The 18,748-nt window shown below is 40.4% G+C and overlaps 1 protein-coding gene across 1 annotated transcript in view; it reads right to left on the bottom strand.

The window, feature by feature from the left end:
• The window catches only part of LOC123760671 (carnitine O-palmitoyltransferase 1, liver isoform), a 100,934-nt gene that overhangs the window by 25,799 nt on the left and 56,387 nt on the right, over window positions 1–18,748 (bottom strand). The window contains exons 10-13 of the mRNA XM_045746451.2: window positions 16,157–16,296; window positions 11,981–12,060; window positions 2,673–2,792; window positions 870–1,023 (exon numbers count right to left, since the gene is read on the bottom strand). Of these exons, the coding sequence (XP_045602407.1) occupies window positions 870–1,023; window positions 2,673–2,792; window positions 11,981–12,060; window positions 16,157–16,296 (494 nt within the window). The remainder of the gene's footprint in view (window positions 1–869; window positions 1,024–2,672; window positions 2,793–11,980; window positions 12,061–16,156; window positions 16,297–18,748) is intronic.

Here is an 18,748-nt window from a genome sequence, read left to right as displayed (position 1 = left end):
CAGGATTGCCAAGGCCAGCACTGCCTTTGGAAGATTCCATGAGAATGTCTAGGAGTGGAGGAGCCTCGGCCTTGCCACCAAACTGAAGGTCTACAGTGCTGTGGTACTCGCTACCCTTCTCTTCGTCAGCGAGACCAGCACTGTCTACAGCAGACATGCCAAACAGCTAAATCACTTTCACTTGAGCTGTCTCTTGAGCTGTCACAGGCTCTTCCATATCAGGTGGCAGGACAACATTTATATGCTTTATATGCATATACTCCTGTAGGGAATTCTACAGCGAACACAATGATACCAAAATGAAAGACCTAGGAAGAGAATTGACGTGACAAAATTGAAAAAAAAAAAAGAGTAAAAACCAAGATTCAAAAATCGTGCGCTCATGCGGAATGCGCGACGCACCTTGGGGTGGTCTGGCGCTCGCTCGCCCCGTGAGCAAAAGTGTCAAGATAAGATAAAAAACTTCAAAACAAAATATTCGAGTTTTTGTTATTTACGATTTTGCAAATATTTTTGTGTAAAGGAATGCAACACTTAGAAAGGTAAGATACAAAATGATGTTCAAATGATATAAGCAAATCAAAATCAAATCAAATCTTACTATAAAAGGTGGATAAATGATGTGCGCAAGGATGGTGAGTTGTTGCTGCAGCAAGTCACAAAAGTGGAAGATGCAGTGGCAAGTACAAATTACAAAAAGATAAAAAAAAAAATCAATACACACACTGCTGTACAGAGACAAATACTGTACCAGAATAGTTTCAAATAAAATGGTCAATAAATTCCCCGATTAATAGGTATTATTGCTGTTGCAAGAATAGAGCACTGTATTATTCAATTTCAAGATCCTGTGGCACAAAAAGTCTTACCTTTTGATTAAACAAAGCTGCTTTATTGATTTCTTTTTCAAGTTCATCTGTAATGTCCCAGATGATTCTCCTGTGACAAGTGTAGTTACTCTGCTTGAATGACTTTGGTGGAGGCATCACTTGTCCATTGTCCAAATATCTTTTCTCAATTACTCTGTAGTGATATTAAGTTTAATAAATAATCTAGCATTGTTAATTTTATCACATATTATGCTGTATATAATGGTTATATAAATCAATTACTACAGTATTCAATAATACTCTGTTAATCCTTTACACATGCTCATTATTTGTGATATAGAAAGAAGGTATGACTGTAATGGAGAATACTCAAGACTTAATATATGAGAATTTCTATTTACATATTTTCCCCATTTTCATACAATAAAAATGTGCAAGTACTATAACATGTTAAGTGTTGGTAAGCATCTTGGCAATACCACCATTCAGCTCGGAGGTTCAGCTTGGTTCAGTTGACGGGGAGCCACGTGTGTAGGGCGGTCCGCGAATTAGCATCAATATCCCGGGATATTTAAGTGTCAAAGAACCTAAAAACAGGTTTTGGTCCTATGAAGTGTACAGCAACGCAGTGTTCAGTTATCATAGTGGTTTCTTCTAACGTTAGATTAGCCCCAGCATGGAGCCCATACCATGTCAAACACAAGACAAAACTGGAAAAAGTTCAGAGGAATGCCACTAGTCTAGTCCCAGAACTTAGAGACATGAGTTACAAGGAAAGGCTGCGTGAAGTGCACCTCGCATTGCTGAAAGACAGAAGAGCTCACGGAGACATGATCACCACATACAAAATTATCAGAGGAATTGACAGGGTAGACAAAGATGGATTATTTAACACAGGTGGTACACACACACAAGGGGTCACAGGTGGAAGCTAAGTACTCAAATGAGTCACAGAGACTTTAGAAAGAACTTTTTCAGTGTCAGAGTGGTTAGTAAATGGACTGCACTAAGAAGTGATGTGGTTGAGGCAGACTCCATACACAGTTTCAAATGTAGATATGATAGAGCTCAAAGCTCAGGAATCTGTACACCAGTAGATTGATGGTTCAGAGACGGGATCAAAGAGCCGGAGCTCAACCCCTGCAAGCACAACTACGCGAGTACAACTAGGCGAGTACTTAACTTTTGTAAGTTAAGTATGAAGTTCCATTTTTTTACCTCATTGGGCTTTTCTAAACAGTGGCTAGTAAAAAGTTTTTTTCCACACAACTTGGAGTCAAACATGACACCCAGCAAGAGTTAGAGGGCTTCCTCACTCTGCCCTTGGGTGATGCTCAGATTAGTGAAGGGATTAAGTTGTTCAGAGAGTTGTTGGGCAATTAGTGGATTCCAAAAAATATTTTGAAAGAAGGTTGAGCATTTTGTGATTTCCCTTCATTTCAGGTGGTTAATCTTGGTAGTGGACTAATTTCTGATCCACATGGGATATGCTGCCAAGTGGAGGGAATAAGTCAAAGCTTGGGAAAATTCTTGTGTCTGCCATGCAAAAATTGTCATTGGAAGCCTGGTGAGGTCACAATGTTTTATGTGCACCAGTAACATTAGCTGATACAGCTAAGGAGTGCTACAAGAGTGATGCAAGCTGGGAAAATATTTCATACTTGTAATCACATTAGAAAGAGTGTAAAAGAAAACACATTAGCTAATCGAAAGCAGAGTAAAAATATCTACTGTATTATATGCAGTACTAGTACAGTTTATGACAAATATACAAAGATATGAAACTGTATGAAATAATGTAATTATTGTGAGCTAACACCCATCAAACACATTGAAACTTACTCCATGGTCATGGCATACTCCCATACATGACCCATTGCAGGTGCATCTGCCATTGAATGTTCAACATTCAATCCACACTGGCCATCAGGGAAGAAGCATATATTTACACTCTTGTCAAACCTGCAATAAATACAAATTAATATCTTGAATATTAACAAGGTTTTGCACACACATTAGCTAAGCATCCAATATTGTTATCCATTTATATATAGCCCAGGCACCTTACTTCCTTTTGGGAGCTTCCCATTAGAGGGTGGCCACAATAAACTTGTTACTCAAGCTCATTAATCACTCCCACTACTCTTTCCTTCATACACTTCCCTTCCCATCCAAGATAATAGTTGTCTGCTTTTACCATACAATTTCTGTATTCCACCCTTGTACACAAACCCCCTCTTGTTAAATGATTCTCAGATATTCTATTAACATGTACATACCACCAGTGTATTGCACTTGATCCACTCCTCAGTTCCACATTATATTCCTTAACCCCTTTCAATCATATCACATCACTCATATACTTCCTCATTGCTATACCAATCCACCATAATTCTACCCTGTTGTCATCTCCGTCTTCTGGTGTGTGTTGACCAGACCACACACTAGAAGTTGAAGGGACGACGACGTTTCGGTCCGAAACGTCGTCATCCCTTCACCTTCTAGTGTGTGGTTTGGTCAACATACTTTAGCCACGTTATTGTGACTGGTGTGTGGCCTGCTTCTGGTGTGTGGTTTGGCCATTCACCCTGTCTCAGCTTATGCCAGGTGTGCGTGCACACTATTTTCACCTTTGATGAGCACCAGTGTGATTTTTCAAGTTTTGGATATGCAACAAGTTTTGCTGCTGGTGTGACAGCTTTTTAGATGATGCATGAAATCTACAAACTCTTTCTTTTGCTACCAGCTCACATCTGAACCAAGATTTGAACCAAGATCTCTTGTGCCAAGATTTCCTTTAGTGTGCCGCTCTGCTGGTTGTGTTTGTGCATATGACTTACTAATCCTTACTTACAGTACATGTATGTTAATTTAATATGGAAATACAGAACACATGTAATATATAAAGATGCACTTCAAACACAAGAGGAAACACCAAGTGACCGGAATAATTATTTTTAATTTGCAGGACTTGAACAAACCCAACAACATGTGTGCATTACATTTATTAAAATGACACGGGGAATGGGACATGATACAAAAGAAAAGAAATTTACCAACTCACCAGACCAACTACTATACTCACTCACACTGAGAAAACTGAGGCAAGCAGCCTCCACAGTGAGGTAGATCACTCGTGCACACCTCATGCCACACCCTCAGTTGCACAAGTCTGGATATTCCCTCCCCCTCCCCCCCCCCCCCTTGGGCATGTTGGAAGTGTGGGCTACACTCCAGAAACACGCATGTGGGAAAACTAATTTCCACAAACATTCTCTCATAACAACTGAACATACAGTACTTGCAAACACTAGCAAATAAAACAGAAATTAACATTAACAAAAATAAAGCAAACTGATATTTTTAACTAAAAACAAAACATTTAGATTAACAACAATAAAAGTTAGAATTTATATACTAGAAAGAGACTGGCCTCTATGGGAAGAACACCCAAGCCCATCAGGGAAGTAACCCAGTCACGGAAAGGGCAACACTAGCGAGCACCTAGGGAAGGATAGCCCAAAGCAATGCAGCTCGAAGTGAACTATTTAAAAAGTCCACACAAAAAGTGAGAGTCTTGTACACACATGCACACGAAGCATATACTTGAATAGAATCGAAACTATGACTAACACTTGCGTATAAAATTCCAGAACCCGCAGAGCTCAAGGCATAGTCAGAAGTGGCTGATCTCAGACCTACCACAGAAGCTCCAATGGTCCTACCACCTGCTGGGGAGAGTAGCGGCTACTAGGGGGAGGGAAGTATGACTAACTACTGGTTGAATTACTTGCCAAGTCATTTACTGCATTGTCTCCTTTCCTTTGATCTTGTAATTAGTTGTCTGCTTTGCTTCATTTCACCTACTTTTTGGGGGTTTGTTTCTTCAGTGAGAGTGGTGATGATCTTCCCTGATCTTTACGGCTGTGTGAGGTGGACAGGTTTTGCCTTCTGGAAGCTTTTTGTTTCCCTGGGCTATGCAAGCATTACAAGAGGCATCTCCTATATGCCCCCAAAAATTCAAATTTCAAAATATATTTTGTCTTCCTATATTGTTAAAATGTCTGCCCTAATCATTGGAAAACTACTTAAAAAATCGCAAACCTTGGGTATAGTCAAGTGATGAAGACCTAACGACACCATCAAATCTTTATCACTGACAAAGACTAATCAGGGCCAGGTTGCGCATTTAACCACTCTGCTGCACTATTAATTTAAATATGACAAGCCCCCAGTGTGCAGCAAAAAATTGTTTCCCAATTTTGTTTTATCCTTAAAAGTTCATTCTCTGATCACAGGAAACTAAAAAAAAAAAAATATTATGCATGACATACTTTGACCGTGATGGGATGAGGAAGTCTGGCAATATACAATCACACTGACAGTACGTGCCAGCAGCGATATGCTCCAGTCCAGCAGTGTGGCGGGGACTGCAGTAGATATATTTTTACTTAAATATTTTAATGTCTTTGAATGGTTTATACAGTATCTACTGTTTTGCAGCAATATTATTCAAGTGTATAATTTGCAGAATTTATTTAGTTAACCCTTAAATGGTACATGGCTATATACCATTTGACACCCACAGGCACATAAAAAAAAAAAAATCTTCCTAACCTGTTAATTTGTGTTCACTGATCATGGGAAAAATAATAAAAAAATCGTAAGTGGCATATATTGCCTGCTATAGGGCAGGGAAGTCTGGCAAAAAACAGGCGCTGACTCAGCGTGCGTCCCAGGCGGTCTGTTGCTCGCCAGCTGTCAGGCCGGAGTTGCCACAAAGAGATAATTGCCTAATTATTTCAATGTCTCTAATTGATTTTTTGTAGTTTTTTGCTGTAATATTATTCAATAGTGTGTAGTGTGATATATTTATATAATAAAATGAGTGAATCATCGCTACACTCAAATATATGGTGTGCATATTGTTGATTCAATTATGTTCATCAAACAGTGAACAAATACTTTGTCGGTTATTACACTATATACACAGGTTATATATAAGTATCTGCATGTTTTGTTTACCATAACGAACCACTAAGTTGCTATTATGAGTCAAAAAGTAACGAGGAGTGACCGCCACATTCCAGCCAGCCACTCACTCCCTCCCTCAAGTCACCTGACTCACCCACATTCTCCTCCCACAATACTGTTTTTGCTTTTATTCACTATATACAGACGCTATATATAAGTATCTACATTCGTGTTCACCATAAAGAACCACTAAGTTAGTATGCTGAGTGGCAGTGGCAGGCAGTTTTTTTTTTTTTTTTTATTATTATTATTATTATTATTATTATTATTATTATTTTCTACCACAGATATGGCCACACATTTACAATGCTAACCAGCATATATACATTTTCTTCTGTCCTCCATGGACAGGGTTAGAGAAGTGTTAAACATATGCCAGTGGCAGCCCGCCACTGGCTGCCACTCCCTCCCTCACCTCACCTGACTTGCCACCATTCTCCTCCCACCATACTGTTTTTGCTTTTATATAGACGTTATATATAAGTATTTACATGTTTTGTTCACCATAACTGTACATCTAAGCTTGTATGGTGAGTAAAGGCACAAAGACGTAGGACCTCACACAGTCAGCTGGTGGCTGCCGCCCTCAAGGCCAGACGCACTAAATATTTCTCCTCCAACAATACTGTTTGTGGTGTTATTACGCTATATACACACATTATATATAAATATCTACCTGTTTTATTCACCATACTTGTACAAGTAAACTGGTATGGTGTCCAAAGACCATTGTGGTCACCAGTAAACAACACGATAAGTCGTGCAGACGACGCCACCGCCCTCACCAAAATGGCAGCTCCCAATCTACTCCTCTTGTTGTTTATACCCTCTATACGCACGTTATATATAAGTATCTACATTTGTGTTCACCATAGCGAACCACTAAGCTGGTATGGTGAGTGCAGTCAATAAAAGGTGGCCACACACAGTCAGAAGACAACGCCACTACCCTCCCCTCCCACAGCATTACTCCTCCCAAAGATGGAGCACAGCGCTAAATATCACCACAATCCTGCTATTATCAGAACCCTGGTGAGTTTTATCACAGTCAGGGGTCTTCTGTAATAATATCATCGCTACATAATAGCATGAAAAAGTATATTATGGCATTTTTAGGCAATGCTGTGGTCACAAGCTGAACAGCAGTGCTGTGAGCTCATGCTGCATGTGTCAGGCTTGGTAGCTCACTCAATACTGAGGCCCCTAACACCCGGGAATTTGACCCATGATTTTTTTTTTAAATGGCGTCTGTTTACAAGAGCCCTGATGAAGGTGTGTTGAACCCAGTGTATCTGCGGGCCATTTAAATCTTGCGTAGTACTCCAAAGCATCATATGATGCGATGCGCAATTTGCTGCAAGTCGGCCAAAGCATCATATGATGCGATGCGCAATTTAAGGGTTAAATGTGTGTGGAATATCACTATGGTAAAAAATATGGTGCTCATATCTAGTGACATACCGTATTTGCCGGCGTATAAGACAAGCTTTTTTATTTTTAATCCTTAAACTGCGCAACGCGCCTGCAGGCTCACGTCTGGGGTGCGCATACCTCCGGGTATTTTTATTTTTAGCGTTCCATTCAAAACTCCTGCAGCTACATGGGGTTCACTTCCTTTGTAGTTGTTGTTGACTCTCGTAGTGCCCTCATGGCTCTCGGGTCCTTTAATCCGGTTCATCCAGGTTGAGTTTTGTTGGGTTCCCAGCCATATTGGTGTGTCTTTAAATGAGCGTGCGGATGCTGCCGCCAAGGAAGCTGTCCGCTCTTGTCCCATCTCTCGTAAAGGCATTCCGTATTCCGACTTTTACCTGGTTATCCATTCCTTAGTCCTTACCCGTTGGCAGGCTTCTTGGTTGTCTGTTACTGGTAACAAGCTACGTACTCTTAAATGTTGTGTTTCCTCGTGGCTGTCCTCCTTCCACCGTAACCGGCGGTGGGAAACAGCTCTGGCGAGGTTGCGTATTGGCCATACTCGCTTAACCCATGGTCACTTGATGGAGCGCCGCCCTGCTCCTTATTGTCCTAGTTGCATTGTCCCTCTTACGGTCGTGCATGTCCTTCTTGAATGTCCTGACTTCCAGGACGAGCGTGTGTCTTGCTTTCCGACCGCCCCTCGCGGTCACCTGTCCCTCGATAGAATTCTTGGTGACTTGGACACTTTTGATATCGTTCGCCTTATGCGTTTTTGTTCTCGTATTGGCATCCTTGGTGATATTTAGCGCCCTCTGATTATTTTGCGTATTTGATGGTGCTACATAGCCTTCCCGGTTTGGTGCCTTCTTTTGATAATTACTTACTTACTTACATGGGGTTCACATCAGCTTCATCAGGGCTCTTATAAACAGACGCCATCTTTAAAAAAAATCGTGGGCCACATTCCCAGGTGTGAGAGCCTCGGTACTGAGTGAGCAACCAAGGATGGCGCTCACAGCACTGCTGTTTAGCTTGTGACCACAGCATCGCCTAATAATGTCAAAATATATATATAACTTGTATTATTTAGCCATGATAGTATTACAGAAGAGCCTGAGTGTAATTGTTACGGACCCGAGTCCAACGTCGGAGCACGGAGCAGTGACGACAACGCCATCTGTGAGTCCGCTCTCGAAACCCACTCCAAATGGACGACGCCATCTAGTGGTGACAGGATAGGCCAGCAATAAGTGTTGGATTCCTGTCCTAGTCAGCTCGTGACGTAGCTGCTGCTGACCTCTGGTGAAGTGGCGCCTAGACAGCAACGCCATCTATGGAGTGAAGAGGTGGACGTTTCTGTCTAAGCTAGTGATGTTTCCTTGTGGTCTCAGGTAGTATCCCCAGTACTGATGACGTGTCTGCTTGCAGAGTCGACCTGGGACTGCTGTGTTGGTCGATGGATCAGTCTACCCAAGGCAGCCAAGGTCTCTTCACTAATCTGCTTTGAAGAAGCTGTGAGCCACCCCTGGACGAACTCTGTTGAGAGTAATAGCCTGCCTGAGGAGTGGCAGTGTTGGGAATCGCCTTATCCGGGGTTGGCTAGTAGAAGAGACCATCCACTGAGGTGCTGTATGAGGAGAGTGACCAGTGAGTCACACGAGGTTCCTGGCTAGGGCTCGCAACCCTAAGTATCGGTCGTGGAGTGGCCTATACAGCGGAGCTGATCGGTACCTGCCAGCTACAGGCTGGATTGTGGTTGAAGGCCTCCACGACGAAGCACCCAGTGGGACTGTGATTTGGCTGGCCTGTGGCCAGGGTAGATTCGGGGTAGTCAGCGTGGATTCATCGTGGGCCACGGAAGAAGGAACCAGGGCTACCCAGAGTGAGCACCGTTGAGCATCCAGTGTCTTCGGAGGAAGACGCAACTGTATATATTTTTGCGTAGTAATAATCACCGCGTGTGACTGTTATTTATTTATATATGGTGGTGGAAATATATATCAGAAAATTTTAATATTTGTATCCCTCCCCCTTTAATTTAACTTGCGTTATGGAACATGTGGTGTTTGTGTGTTACTGAGGAAGTCTTGGTTGTAGGGTTGATGTAAAGTCATGACTTGGTTACTGACTTTAATACTTAATATGATTACATGACTAGTAGCTACCAAGCTTGGCTGGCGTCCTGTACGCTCTCTTGTTTACCTCCTCTCTCTCTCTGGCGTCTCAGCCGCCGCACATAGAAAACGGATGGTACCATTTTCTGTGAACATGACAGAACACACCCCTTGAAAGCCTCTACTAACTTGGGGCCGGATTCCCAAACTCTACTACCATCAGAGAAGAACCCCGGTTGCGTCCCAGTAGGGCCGTAACAGTAATAATGACTGTATACAATGTTCAAATGTCAGTGATTCAATGCTGTTTACGATGTTCACATCACTAGCCACAGCACCACAGCATTACTGTAGACACACTATTATCCGGGATTTGAACATCCTGAAAACACCCTTATACGGCCAAAATCGTGACCGTATAAAGTTCTCAATATTTGGCCAAACTGGCCATTGGAGCCGGATAAAAGCTAGTTTAGCTGGCTAAAAAATTGGAGCCGGTTAACTTTCTGCCGATGTTACACTATCTGGACAGTCAGCCGGATAATTATTGAATTGTCCGGATATGAAAGCCATGGGGCAGGCCGTACCATATTAATCCAGTCTGCCTGTGGCTTGAGATGCATAGTGGAGGAGGGGGGTGGGTGGTGTCGGGAGAGAGGGGAGCGGCCTATACACTACAGTACAGGAATTACCATAAATTTTAGAACAATTCATCATAGCCAAAATCAAAAGAAATACTAGTAATTATGTAATAAAAAATACCATACAAGTTTCCTAAAAACATTTTGCACAGGCTGAAGTTTCCTTAAAAAATATTGTTATTTTTTTCCTGTTGGTGGCCTATGTAACGTGCCTCCTTGTCCTGACTGGACCAGTCCATACCTGGTCAAGCCATGTGCTCTCAGCCCTCGTGTTACACCACAGTGCCCCGCCATTAGTGAAATATTTTTTTTAAATAACTTTTATTTTCATAGTAACTTTGGACATTTTTGGCCAAGACTATGTCTGGTAGCAGCATAAATCGTTCTGGAGGTGTTAAGAGCAGGAAGATTGTCCTAACAATTAAGGACAAGTTACGTGTTATACAACTTTGTGAAAATGGCCAGTCGACTTCAAGTGTTGCCAAGGAATTTAATATAGGCACTAGTACTGTTTCTGATATAAGGAAACAAAAAGAGAAAATTCTGAAATACATTTCAACCTCTGAAAGTGAAGGTGCAAACACTAGCAGAGGGTGTGAACAGGCCCCTTCAACTAGTGAGGCGTCACAGGCAAGCCCAGCGCCTTCAACAAGTGAGGCGTCACAGGCAAGCCAAATGACTTCAACTAGTGAGGCTTCCGCAGCTGGCAGTAAAAACTAACTTTGCTTATTGGACTGTACAGTAATTTTAAGTGTTAATTTTAGTGTTGTGTTAGTATAGGTTACGTAAATTGTCAAGAATTTTTAACTTCAAGATGTGTGGCATCAATCAAGAAGACGAACAACAACAAGGTAAGTTGAGGTTTCTAGTTGAATATTTAATAATTATATGTGGCAAGGCAATTCAAATTATGTTCTTTGTAGTATAAAAATAGTTGGAAATGGTTAGTTTTGGACACGTAGGTGAAAAAGTACCATTATTCGGAACACGTGATTATCCGGCTGGGGGTCCTTCCCATATAGTCCGAATAATCGAGTGGAGACAGTACATGTTCAGAGAAAGAAATTTATCGTTTTATAAAGGCCAAATTTTTTTTTTGCAAACACTTGATTTTTAGCACACAGGGGGAATGTCCCAATAAACTTAGTGCATCACAGTGGTTAAGGCCCAAAACCAGACGTATTAAAAATCCCAGCAGCTCTTAAAATGTACGTGATGTCCAATTTTCTATTCGTGGCTCCTCGGTTAGGTTAGGTTTAGGCAGTTTAGTCCATCAGTTTAGTGACGTGAATGCTCGAGAAGATGGGCTGCACATTGAGCCTTGGCATGAACTCCAACAGATGTTACACACACACACACGGTATTGTACCAGAACGGAATTTTGTAGAGCAAGAAGCTAACGAAGCAAGGTGCTGCCCTTACCACTGACTTCTGAGACAAGTCCATGATCTTTATTACTCTCAGAATCATCTAATGTTGCAAGCTTATATTTTTATTAATTTCCTCATTTGTAAGTTAAAATTTCAACAGAGCTGCATGGCTGGGCTGGGAGCCTGAGCTGCATATGCCACCAATGGTTGCTCTCTTGATACTACTGGCCAGTAGTGAAGACAATGTACTCACAATTTTTCCAAGAGGGTGTTTGTTTAATGGATGCCTGCAGAAGCAGATGAGAGCTCTATGTTCCCATGGGAGTTTCACATGTTGCACAATGCTAAAAACATCTCAGGAATTTGCACCAGCAGTCGAACATCTGAGGATGTGATGCGCAGTGCAAGGGTTAATAACCTGCAGGGGCTGATGATGTAACTTATAATGTGGAGCTATCTCAGTGCAGCTAGTAACAGGGAGCCACCATTTGGCTCCTCCAGAAAAATCACTACCAACCTTTTTTTAGCAATCTAATTTGCCTATACTTGAACAAATTTAACTTTGATAATGAACTCACCATATTGTGCGGCCATCGGCATGAAGGAGTGTTTTGCCCTTGTCAGAAATATCCATTGGACATTTGTCTAACATAATAACCTGCAAAACACAAAAATACCTTTACTTTAAGAGGCTTGTATAAGAACAGATTTTATCATTTCTATACTACAAATGACAAAAAAAAAAAAAAACAGCGTTGAATGTAGTGAAATGCCTTTATTGGTGGGATTCAGTAGCTTTCCAAGCTTAACTACTGGTAACATCAAGCCTTGGGAAACCACACACAACCACCCAAACTCATTCTCACCTGCCAAGACCAGAATCTGGCTCTCTATACGAGGCAAAGGGATGCTGGGAACGTGAGAATACCCAAAACCATCAAAAAAGGACAGGATACTGTTGCCACAGTCTACCTATCTTAACCACTTTCCATCCAATGCCACCACATGCCAGTCTTGGTAACCTGGGATCCCTGCCAGCAGCTCAACTCATTCACAAAGGCACAACATCCAGGGATGGCCCAGGCCCCTGGGAGAAGACCAGAAATGAGGAGGGAGTGAAAACAATGAACACACCTAAAACACCCAGCACCCCCACCATGTTGAAAACGGCAGGAGAAACTTTCTTAAAGCAGTCGATGATGATGTGAAAACAACATTTCAGAAATAGAGGTTACCCGGAGAATATACTACAAGATGCCAAAATAAAAATGAATGGCAAAAACAGACAAGAATTATTACATACAGCAAGATCCCGAGATGCTTAATCTTCCATTCCTATTTTCCAGGAATAGCAGGATCTTTACACCAACAACTGACCAACTTAGAAGATTGGCTTAAGGCTACTTGGAGAGAACATCCAGCATGGCAAAACTTTCCACCCTTACCTCCTATGCTGGCCTTGGTCTAAGGGAAATCTCTACAGAATATAATGGTTAAAGCTAGTTTTCCATAACATTAGGCTCCTTCCATTGACACTCCGACTTGTTGAGGGTTGTTTTTTGATACGATAAAATGATCTGAAAACCTAGGTACCTGTGTCAGGTTGAAATGTATCCAAGTCTATGTACAAGTTTAGAGAAAATGTATTGGGACCTTTATTAGGTAACCTTTATACTTGGATCATTAGGTATGTAAAATATCAAGGTTGATGCATTTAATACCCACTCATATGACCCTGTGTATGACTTTTTTTTTGTTTACGTATTTTATTAATATCTTTGAAAAATGTATCCATGTCTATGTATGTACATTATAACTTTATTAACTTTGGATCTTCCTGAACTGCCAGAAAACTTTTGATAGCTCATCACAAAAGACTAATACACGAGATAAAGAGACAAGCGGGGATAACAGGAAAAACACTGGACTGTGTATGGGAGTACCTGATGAACAAAATACAAAGGGTCATAGTCAGAGAGGATATGTCAGGCTGGAGAGATGTGGAAAATAATGTTCAACAGGGCTCTGTCCTAGGAACACTTCTAATTCCTGTAAATGACCTCGTAGTGGGAATGAGCTCATACATGTCTATGTTTGCAGATGATGCAAGATGACCTTGACAACCATCATGACTGGGTGATAAATGGCTGCCAGAATTCAATCTAAATAAGTATAAAGTAATGAAAATGGTTAAGATCTATATTTAACTACATCATACAGGGAAACTATTTCAAAGAAACAATAAGAAAAGAGACCTGTGAGTGGACATAATCCCAACACTAACACCAAAGGCTCATGTAAGTAGGATAACATAAGAAATATGGGAAGTTAGTAAACAACATAAGAACATTATTTAAGAAGTTAAACAAGGAGGCTGTCAAATGCATACACACTGCCTATGTGCAACCTGCCATCAGGCCAGGCTCATTAAAGCTGTGGCCATCCTCTAAGACAAATTGATCAGTTCTAATGTATTGTCTTAAAAATAGGTTTGTTCTCATCTATATACTGTACTGTATTAATATTATTATATAATAATGTTTTATGTATAGTTAGGAATAGGTAAGGTTAGGTGATTAGGCTCTGTTAGAAATTACTGTATTTGAAGTACATGGGCGAGGCATTTACAGCATTGCAATTCCACCAGAGGTCGATATGCACTGTTCGAGAAATATTGAGGTGTGTAAACCATTTTTTATTCATAAATAGGGGGTTTGGCGGCTGGATTAACAAGCTTTTGACAAGAGTTGATGAGGACATACTGCTCATCAACTATGCGAAACCATTACTTGAGTATGAAGCACCAGCATAGAACCCACAACAAGTGAAGCACAAAAAGAAACTTGAGAAAGATCAGAAGTATGCAACTGGTTAGTACCAGAATTGAGAGGCCTTAACTATGAGGACAGACTAAGGGAACTCACCCTCATAACCTCAGAGGAAAAAAGAAACAAGAGGGGATATAATCACCACATACAAGATCTTGAAGCAAAGAGAGAAAGTGTACAAAGAAAGCCCATTTAACACTATCACACTCTTCGAACGACCTTGGCATCTGATTTTTTCTCTCTTGAGTCCGAGCGTCGGACTGTGCTGGCGTCCGATAAAAAAATATTTGTATAAAATTAATTTATTATCCGATCGACTTCGGGATAGTTTCAAAATGAGCGCCTTTAGAGTGCGCACAATTTGATACCAAAATGAAAGATGTAACAAAAAACTGTACGTCAGAACACTTTAAAGATTATAAATATGTTTTTGGTCAAAATTTTAAAATATTTGTTAAAATTCTATTTATTGTGCTATTATTATTATGGGGCTAGTTTTAAAATGCGAGCCTTTAGATTGCAAACAATTTGATACCAAAATGAAAGATGTAACACAAAAATTTATGTCAGAACACTGGAAAGGTATAAATAATTTTGTTATGATGAGCGTCCAAAATTAAAATATGTTAAAATTCCAGTTATTGCTCTATTATTGTGGGAATAGTTTTAAAATACACGCTTTTATATCGCGAACAATTTGATACCAAAATGAAAGACGTAACATGAAAATTGATGTTATCAAACTGAACGAGTATACACATTAAGCTGCGGTGTGCAAATTGATGCCCATTCACAGGTAACTGTAGGCTTTGCTGTGGAGAGTCACTCAGGGCTTTTGAACATTATATGCATATAAACCTGCAGGGAATTTAATTGCAAACACAATGATACTAAAACGAATGACGTAGCACGAGAATTAAGGTGAGAAAACTGAAACAAGTTTACACATTTTACTGATTTCGGGCACTCACGGGTAACTTTTGCTTTAGGCTTTGCTGCGGGGAGTCACGCCGGGCTTTTGAACATTATTTGCATATACACCTGTAGGGAATTCTATTGCAAACACACTGACACCAAAACAAATGACATAGCACGAGAATTAAGGTGAGGAAACTGAAATGAGTATACACATTTCGGTGTCGCCACGCGCTTGCCCGCACGCCAGTGTCATGACCTCTAAGTTTGCGGCGCACATGCCGCAAACATGCTTTTGCGGTGCGAAAGTGTTAAATTAAAAATGAAGTGGAATGCATTGAAGGAAGTGGTTGCTGAAGCCTATTTCATTCACAATTTAAACAAATAAATAAAATAAAATAAAATAAAATGAAAAGTCAATCTTGAGGACAATTAGCACATAAGGTATAAACAGCTAGGAGGTGGGACAAAGAGCTACATCTAACTTCCCCTTGGTCACCGATAGGTAAGCATTGATTGATAACCAATGAATAGAACAAAAACAAAGCAATGGCCCCCCTCAAGAGAACAATGATCTAGGTATATCCAACACTACTTAGCTGAAAATGGAGCAGCTCAAGGGTTCCTGCAGAGTAGTGGAGCTCTGATAACACAAGACTGTTGAAATGGGTGACCTGGGCCACCATTGGGTGGTGGTCAGGTGCATTAAGTTTATGGTTGATCACCTCTGGCAACAATTATTTGCATCAAGGCATGTTTATCTCTTTCAAGCAATCGTTTTATTTTTTCACCTAACCTTTCCGGCGATTTTTTTTGGTTTTGGGTAAATTTTGTATCACCAAGCTCTCTTTGCCTCAGAACCAGACTTTGACCCGGCTACCAATAGGGCAGTGTAGGTCATTGAGGTCACTTGCAATCCTATGAGATACTGGAGGATGGGAGGCTCCTCCCCCCACAAAAAAAATAATCACAACTCTTATCACTATTTTCAACAAAATTATTCCTGCTAACCATGAACATTGCCCTGTTTATGAGATCCATGTTGTCTTTGTTGATCCCAGATGTAAAGAATTCCTTTTGTATTCGTGCCCATTTTGTCCTCGGAAGACCTGTCAGAGCTGCAACACTACGTTCACTTTCAGTCACACTCTCTGTTGAAAATAGAAGACTGCAAATTCACATTAATTTTTTTTTTTTTTTTTTTTACATAATAAAGGGTACAAAGACAGAAGTTGTAATGTACAGTATCTTGTTTACAGGGTAATCACTCTTCCTACCCTAGCTCATTTTTACTGTTACCCTATTTGTTCTTCCCCAGAACACAATATTTTACAACCAGATCCACAATTACTGCTCGGTGAACAAGGCCATGTACCCAGCAGTAGTTAGGGACATGCTAGAATTATGTAAAACCAAGCAACAGAAAGTGAGAAAATGTGGAGTAGGGGTATGATTATAGAAGCCCAAGTGAAAGGTTGAGATAAGGGAAGAGTGGCTTTCTAATGAATGGAGACTGGTACAAGGCAATGAATAACTGATTGCAGCATAGTTAAGATAGTACTGTTTGAAATTCAAATGAAAATACCTATGGTAGTTGAATCTGCTACATGTAAAATGTGTGAATGAAAGAAAAACTTTGGTAATTATTTAGAAAACTAAATTAATATGATGCTATTAACCACTGGACTGCGCTGGCTGAGAAAACATGTTCACCCAAAACTGTGCAGGACAAGAAAACACTAATTTAAGATTTCAAATACATTCAAAATGCGAGCGCAGTTGGTTGGGTACAAAATGTACTCCTGGGACCTCCACTGAGAGGCAGCCATCTTCGAAAAAAATTCCCAGAATGCGCTAGGGCTCCTGGCTGGATCAGTTCAGAATGAGCAACCATGGGTGGCGCACGTGCTTCTGGCTCCCAACCACTGTCCGACGTGGTGTTGAAAAATCGCTGTCGGTGAAATTCAAACCTCATTGTTTGAAGGACACAAGGGTCATGATATTGAAGTTAGGCACAATAAGGACCTAACACAAGGGTCGATATAAGTGATACACCACTGACGAGAACAATGCATGGAGCATATCCAGTAGTAGCCGAGTGCCACCCATGCCCACCTTTGTCATCTTTGTATCATATGAGCGATACCAGGACAGAATTTTTGTCATTGAGCTTTTCCTAGATCTTTCTAAGACTACCTGGATTTTTTCAATCCTACCTCACAAAGTGATCTTCTCAAGAATAGCTGAATCTTTTCTAGAATAGCTGAATCTCCAGAATACCTTACAAGTTGATCTTTTCGAGACTACCTTACAAATTTATCTTTTCCTATAATCTTTTCAAGACTAACTTACACTTTACAAGCATGGATACAAACCCCCTACAGGAACTAAAGCCAAGGATGTATGCGAGTGTGTTATTTGCAAGCACACAGAACGAAGAAACAGGAAGCGAAAATCTGTTTGTACCTGGTGCATTGAGTGAGAATTCGTGCTGTGTACCATGGACTGCTGCTTTGATTATCACTCACTTCTGAAGTACTGAGTGTGTAGTACTGAGTATGTAATATGTGACTGCATAAATAGTGTGTGAAAATGTACATATTGTAAATATTGAACAGGTAATATTGTGCCAATGAACATTTGTTGTGGACACATTACTGACCCATGTATCACAGTTCCATGGAACATTATGAATGTTCTACTGTATACATATTGTAAAGGACACAAATGTCCATCACATATGATAAAAAGGAAACTAATTATAAAGGATTGAAGATACAGTGGAACCTCTATTAACGAGTTTAATCCGTTCTGGCACCGAGCTCGTTGCCTGGAAAACTCGTCTTAAGAAACAAATTTCCCCATTTAAAATAAAGGAAATAAATTTAATCTGTTCCACTCCCAAAAACATCCATACTTGTATGACTTTTTTTATGTAAATATAATACTGCACATGTAAATATAAATGTTTTGTTGTAGTGTTTTAATATTTACTTTACCTTATGAAGAGTAGTTGCTGGCTGGAGGGAGACGATGAGGAGGTGGGAAGGAGAGGGGTTATGGTGTGGAAGGAGAATCCACCTCTGAGTCAGGCGGACTCTCTCTTCTTGGGAATTTCACCCAAATTTCATTTCAAATGTCACACAAGGATGCGTTAGACCAGCACCAAATAAAAAAACTACGTCGATTACACTCGTTGTGTCAACATTATAATAGTCTTACCACGAAGATACAATACAATGCCGTTTTCTCAAATAGGCAATGTGGTTTTTAAAGAAAACGGAAATTTCATGGCAAACATGTATACAATCTCCAAGACGATCAGATAAGAATTGGATTTTATAGAAATATTTGCTCAAATGACCCTTGAGCGCGGTGTTTGGGTGCATTCAAGAGAAAAAAGTGTGTCACGTTCAAGCGACATATACCTGCGAAAGTGTTAATGTGTTAAAAAGTGTTAAAATTTAATATTATTCTTAGCATATTCTGTTCATATTCCATGGAATATAAATAGGGAATTCATAACGTTTCGAGGACACCCAGTCAGCAGTGTTACTAATCCATTTATTTATCCAAAACAAAATGGGACTTATGGTCAAGACT

Source organism: Procambarus clarkii, chromosome 21 (genome assembly GCF_040958095.1).
Source record: "Procambarus clarkii isolate CNS0578487 chromosome 21, FALCON_Pclarkii_2.0, whole genome shotgun sequence".
Taxonomy (NCBI): domain Eukaryota; kingdom Metazoa; phylum Arthropoda; class Malacostraca; order Decapoda; family Cambaridae; genus Procambarus; species Procambarus clarkii.
This window is presented reverse-complemented; position numbering and strand designations above follow the sequence as displayed.